Source organism: Alosa sapidissima, chromosome 23 (assembly GCF_018492685.1).
Source record: "Alosa sapidissima isolate fAloSap1 chromosome 23, fAloSap1.pri, whole genome shotgun sequence".
In the NCBI taxonomy this organism is placed as follows: domain Eukaryota; kingdom Metazoa; phylum Chordata; class Actinopteri; order Clupeiformes; family Clupeidae; genus Alosa; species Alosa sapidissima.
In genome coordinates, this window is record NC_055979.1 from 28,339,526 (window position 1) to 28,345,631 (window position 6,106).

Below are 6,106 nucleotides of genomic sequence, written 5' to 3' on the forward strand. Positions count from 1 at the left end.
CTCCTCTCCTCTCCTCTCCTCTCCTCTCCCCACACACTCCTCTCCTCTCCTCTCCTCACCCCACACACTCCTCTCCTCTCCTCTCCTCACCCCACACACTCCACACACTCCTCTCCCCACACACTCCTCTCCTCTCCCCACACACTCCACACACTCCTCTCCTCTCCTCACCTCACTCCACACACTCCTCTCCTCTCCTCACCTCTCCTCACCCCACACACTCCTCTCCTCTCCCCACACACTCCACACACTCCTCTCCTCACCTCTCCTCACCCCACACACTCCTCTCCCCACACACTCCTCTCCCCACACACTCCTCTCCTCCTCCTCACTAACTCTCCTGTCCACGTCTCTGATGACCGCACTATTTGCTCAGGACCAGGCTTATTTCTGGACTCTTCCCTCCCCGTCCAGTTCTGCCCTAGTTCTGCCCCAGTTCTAACCCAGTTCTACCCCAGTTCTAACCCAGTTCTACCCCAGCTCTAGGCCAGCTATAGGCCAGTTCTACCCCAGTTCTAGGCCCTGCTACATGTGTGTTTTCACTGCAGGTGTTCAGGGCCAGAGTGACAGTAAAGGGGCTTTGTGACTGTGAGGTCATAAGAGCTGGGCTGACTGGAGTCCCCCTCAGCAGTAGATATGCATTCACCCATCTGTCTCTATCTCTTATCTGTCTCTCCATCTCTCATCTGTCTGTCTCTCCATCTCTCATCTGTCTGTCTCTCTATCTCTCATCTGTCTCTCTATCCCTCATCTGTCTGTCTCTCTATCTCTCATCTGTCTCTCTATCCCTCATCTGTCTGTCTCTCTATCTCTCATCTCTCTCTCTGTTATCTGTCTGTCTGTCTCTCTATCTCTGTCTGTCTCTCTATCTCTCATCTGTCTCTCTGTCTATCTGTCTGTCCATCTGACTGAGCTCTGGAGTCCCCATCACTAGCACATACGCATTCACCCATCTCTCATCTGTCTGTCTCTGTGGGTGTGTGTGTGTGGTGAGTGTGTGCATGTACATTTTGATCAGTTCTGTGTGTGTGCTGTGTGAGTATAAACTCTGATCAGTTCTCTATATCTGTGTGTGTGTCTCTGTGTGTGTGTGTAGACACTGCCTCAGGTGAGAGCTGTGCAGGAGAGTGTGTGCTTCAGCCCTGAGCTGCAGGAGCTGTACGCAGCCGTGAGCAGCCAAGGAGGCCGCCGCAAACGCAGACGCTCCAGCTCCACACACGACACACACGAGCAGGACGCCACTCCGGCGCAGACCCCAGCAACTGGACACAACACACACACTCAGAGAGAGGGTGCGAGTGGGCCAGGCTGCCAGAGCGGCTCAGGTGAGCTCTTTTACACACACGCACGCACACGCACATGCACACACACACACACCCACATGCACACACACATGCACACACACACACTCGCACACACACACACACACACACATGCACACACACGCACACACACACTCACACACACACACACACACACACACACACACACACTGTGTCAACCTGGTCACAGTTAAGAGTGAGTCTTTCTGTGTGTGCGTGTGTCTGAGTGTGTGTGTGCGCCTACCTTGTTGCAGTTAAGAGTCTTTGGGCTAGTCCACACGTAACCGATCTTTTTTCCCCTCCGTCTTCCCTGGAACCGTATCAAGAATATTTGCGTCCAAAACAGATCCATCTCAACACGACTCAACACGTTACTTCATATCCCAGGCCTATAGGTGGCACTGTTTCTGTTACAGAAACTGACCAAGGCTTGCGCGCTGTAGGCTATAAAGACAGAATAGGCTACGACGAAAATGGCTAGTGCAAGGAAGCCAGAATTGTTTGTGTGGACTGATAGTGAACTGTCAACTGTAGTCAACGGTAAAACAAATAAACTTCATTTTTATGGTTTGTGAAGGGTGCTGTCCCATCCTTTGTTTGGCTAATATTGCTATAATACGTTAGTATTATAGTTTGTTAGTAACAGTCAATACTTTTGCCTGCATCAAATCGCGCATTCGCATTTAGTGCGCATCTACCATAGCTTAACATGAGTTCTAAGCGTCATCTGCTCATATCTGACTTCACTAGACGATGAATGCATTTATTTATGTTGTAAGACATGTCAAATAATTGAATGGCACCGGCACTACGCACAAATTAATTTAAACTTACACCGCACTTCCCTAATAATTCTGACTCGTTCTCTCTCGTCACTGACAGTAGCTAGAATGCATCAAGAAAACACAGGGAAAACACTGTTCAGTCCACCAAGTCATGATAAGCTATTGGTGCTGCGCAGCACCAGTTGTGATATTTATCCTATAGAGTGTAATCGTAGGTAATGTCATGTATGAAAACTAGTTTTGTTAGGCAATCCTAAGTGTCATGTCCAGGGCAGCTGAGGTGTGGCGATGACATCATCAATACGCAAGTATGCGGTTTCGCCGTCCAAACGAACTCGCAAGGGCTACGGTTTCAGATTTTTCCACCCTGGGACCAGGTTTCAAAAAAGTGCGGTTTCGGGCAGTGCCTTTACAAGATTCGTTTGGAAGATCGGCCAAGATGATGCAAAACCTGTGCGTTTAACCCAAAAAACGTCTCCGTGTGGACGGGGCCTTTGTGTGTGTGTGTGTGTGTGTGTGTGTGTGTGTGTGTTATGTGTCTGTATGTGCCTGCCTACCTGGTTACAGTTAAGAGTGAGTCATTGTGTGTGTGTGTGTGGGCGCACCTACATGGTCAGCCAGCTGTACTGTGCTGTACTGTACTATGGTGAGGCAGTGTGTACACTGTTTCCAAAGCTGATTAGGCATAAAAAAAAAAAAATCTTTGGTTCCAGTTTCCGACCGACCCTGTCAATTTATGTGCGACCCAAATTTATTTTATGAGCTTGGGGAAGAAATAACACTAAATAGTCTAGGCTACATTAAATAAATCCACAAATAAAAGGCGAACTTTAATTACATTAATTACCCCTTGCGTTATGTATAGGGATGAGCGTATTCTCTCTTTTACAAAGTAGCCTATGCACAGCTGTTCACGAAGATGATTGTTTTCATCGTTTACCAAGGCACTCGCAATTTTGTCCAAACACCGCAACTTTTTCGCAAATTTGACCAATCATCGTAGTTCCACCGAGAAATTTCACCTACTACAACAATCCCTCGCGCAGAATATTGAGCCAGATGACACACTTACTTCTGCACCTTCTGCATATGACACCAAAGACTGCCCTAACATGTTCGTTCCTCTGCAGTTTTGATGACAATAAATAGAAGGCTAACGTTAATGATCTGCTTACTTGCATCTCTCAACCTGGTGTTGCTAACCTACCTAGGCTATGAAAGTAAGTTAATTAAGGCCTACTTGGTTTACTGACATTTGAGTAGGCTATGCAACCCATTGGCAAACGTGTACCTGGATATGTCCTTGTCATGTTTGCTAGCTTGTGGGCTTAGTTTGAGTAGTTCTACCAAAATCATAGAAATTAATAAAATTGCAAGACATTTACCTCTTCTATGATCCAAGAATGATTTCATTCAAGTTGTTTTTTTAACATTTATTTTAACTAATGACAGAAGACATTACCAATTGCATCCACATATCGTAATGCACTATGCAAAAAGTGATTTACACTCGTAGCCGAACACAGTGAGATGCAAGCCTTCCAATCCACTCAGAAATGTAATTAGGCTACTCTCACGTCCTTAAAGGGGCAGGCAGTCAATTAGATGTACACCACCAATGTAATGACATTAAACAGAAGTGTAGTCAAATAGTTCAAATCAATATGAAATTACTAGATACTTACTTGGCTATTAGTAATTATGCAGGCCACAGACTATGAATTACTAAAAAGATATGAACTTAATATGAATTACAAAATATATGAATGTATTGAAACATATGACATGATGCCATCTCTTTAGGTGACTGTCTTTTGGACAGTTCTACGAAAGGTTATACTGCTTTGTGAATTACCTCAGTCAAAGCATTTTCACAAATAAAGTAGGCCTACTTTGATTTTCTGTAATCCTTACTGTTTACCTTTGATTATCCTTTTTTAATAAGCATCAAGATGATCAGTGTGATTTTGGTCTTACTAACCTTAATTGCCCTAAATTTAAAAAAAAAAAAATCGCAACTATTTTTGCAATTTTCACTTCCTCCCGCAATTTCTCCACAAGAAACAGCTAAAAACACCGCAACTTCCATCCAGGCATTTTAGGTCGCAACAGTCTCAAAAAACCTCGCGAAATCCTGGAGGGACTGATTTTCTACCCATCCCTTACTGCCACTGGGGGAAAAAATAATAATAATCCCCACCGACCCCGACCCATGGCCTCAACTTTTTTTTTATGCCTCATATGTAACAAGTACACGAATAATAAGGAAAGTTTATCTCTGCACTCATGTCCTTAATTCCAACTCCTCTCTCTCTCTCTCTCTCTCTCTCTCTCTCTCTCTCTCTCTCTCTCTCTCTCTTCTCTTTTCTGTCTTTCCATTTACCATCTCCTTTCTTCCTTTTCTTCAAAGTAGGGTGTGTGGAACATCATAAACATCCTTCTTTAATTAACATTACTGAAATAACGTACTTCTTCTTTGACACTTACAGTACTGAAATAACTTCTGGGAAAAACCTCTAAGTAGACAAAACATTTGTAAATAGATTATAGCAACAACAACACTAGTATAACACCTTAAAAACAAACAGGAACATTTCCATTCTGAGTAAATACACTATTAACAATAATATTACTTAGCAACTTCCAGCTTAAAAAAGATGGTTTAGTGAGAGGTAAGAGGTTTGTGTCTAAACTACTGGTGGCAGTAGCCGGTTCATGCTTTGCTGTACTTCCAAAGTGCAAAGTCATGCTATTATGTGCTTGCAGGCTCTTTTTTATTTTGGTTCTTTAAAGTAGAACCGTATAGTTATTGTGGAACCAAATAGTTTTTCCTCTTATGGTTCCCTGCCTGTCTGTTCTCTCTCCTCAGACCAGAGCCTCACACCAAGCCTGGAAGTGCAGAACCCTGAAGAACCGGGCAGCCAGGGAGCAAGTGGAGAACCTCAGAAGGCAGAGTGTGAGCAGGTTAGAACCACTGGTTCCATCCCTTCCTTTAGAACCTCTATCGCCTTGGCCTGTAGCATTCAGGCCCGTAGCGCTCCGTGGGGACTGTTCTGTTGTACCTGTGCACCTAACACAGGTGATTTCACTGAGTAGCAGATCTACCTGGCTGGGCAGTTGTGCCAGTTAGAATCAGCTGATTTAAGTGAATGCTTAGTGGTATGTGGTAGCCCCTCTGTGATGCTGGACTTTTACAACTCTGGCTGTCAGATGCAGCAAGCAGAAAAGAAGAAAAAAACGAGGCTTCTAAAAACACGAGACGCTCAAAATTAAAAATAGTTCAACTTTTGAGGTTGCGTTTTTGTTTTGTTTTTTTAGCACATCTTTTGTCAGTGCAAGTGCCGCCTGAGGTGTGACTGTGAACAGTAGGGCCAGATGTCAAAATGTCCGCCTGACGTTCCTGTGAACAGTAGGGCCAAATGTCCGCCTGACGTTCCTGTGAACAGTAGGGCCAAATGTCCGCCTGACGTTCCTGTGACTGTTCTCTCCTGCCTGCCCCTGCAGACGGTTCCCCAGATGCCGGTTCCAGTGGATCGACCCGCGCCCAGACCCAAGAAGAAGAAAGCGGTTGGCCTGTTCCGCTGAGGAACCGCTCAGCGGGAGCTCTCAGTCAGGTCCTGAAGACATTGACATTCACTACTGGCCCGGGGCGATGCCTTAAACACATAGACACACACACAAACACACTCACACATGCACACACACACACACAAACACACTCATACACACACACACACACACACACACTTTGGGCAGGGCTGGTCTGTTTGACTCTGAAGAACTCACTCACAGGAAGATGGAAGATCCCTGTGAAGCAGAGCCCTCCAATATCTGGACTTCTATTGTTTTTTTAAACTGCTTTTACAAACCTGACCAACTCTGAATGTCATTTTTTATGTTACTCTATAAGTTTTATATGTTTTATGTTACTTTATAAATTACTCTTTGTTGGATTCATTTTAAATTACAATGATGTTAATAAAAACGTGTTTTATATCA

The 6,106-nt window shown here is 44.6% G+C and overlaps 1 protein-coding gene across 2 annotated transcripts in view; it reads left to right on the plus strand.

Annotated features, from left to right (window-relative positions):
• Positions 1 to 6,106, plus strand: part of nhej1 (nonhomologous end-joining factor 1) — a 23,458-nt gene extending 17,352 nt beyond the window's left edge. For both annotated transcript variants that reach the window (XM_042080649.1, XM_042080650.1), the window contains exons 6-8: positions 1,097 to 1,325; positions 4,977 to 5,071; positions 5,612 to 6,106. In XM_042080649.1, coding sequence (XP_041936583.1) covers positions 1,097 to 1,325; positions 4,977 to 5,071; positions 5,612 to 5,692 — 405 coding nt within the window. In that variant the 3' untranslated portion in view covers positions 5,693 to 6,106. The remainder of the gene's footprint in view (positions 1 to 1,096; positions 1,326 to 4,976; positions 5,072 to 5,611) is intronic.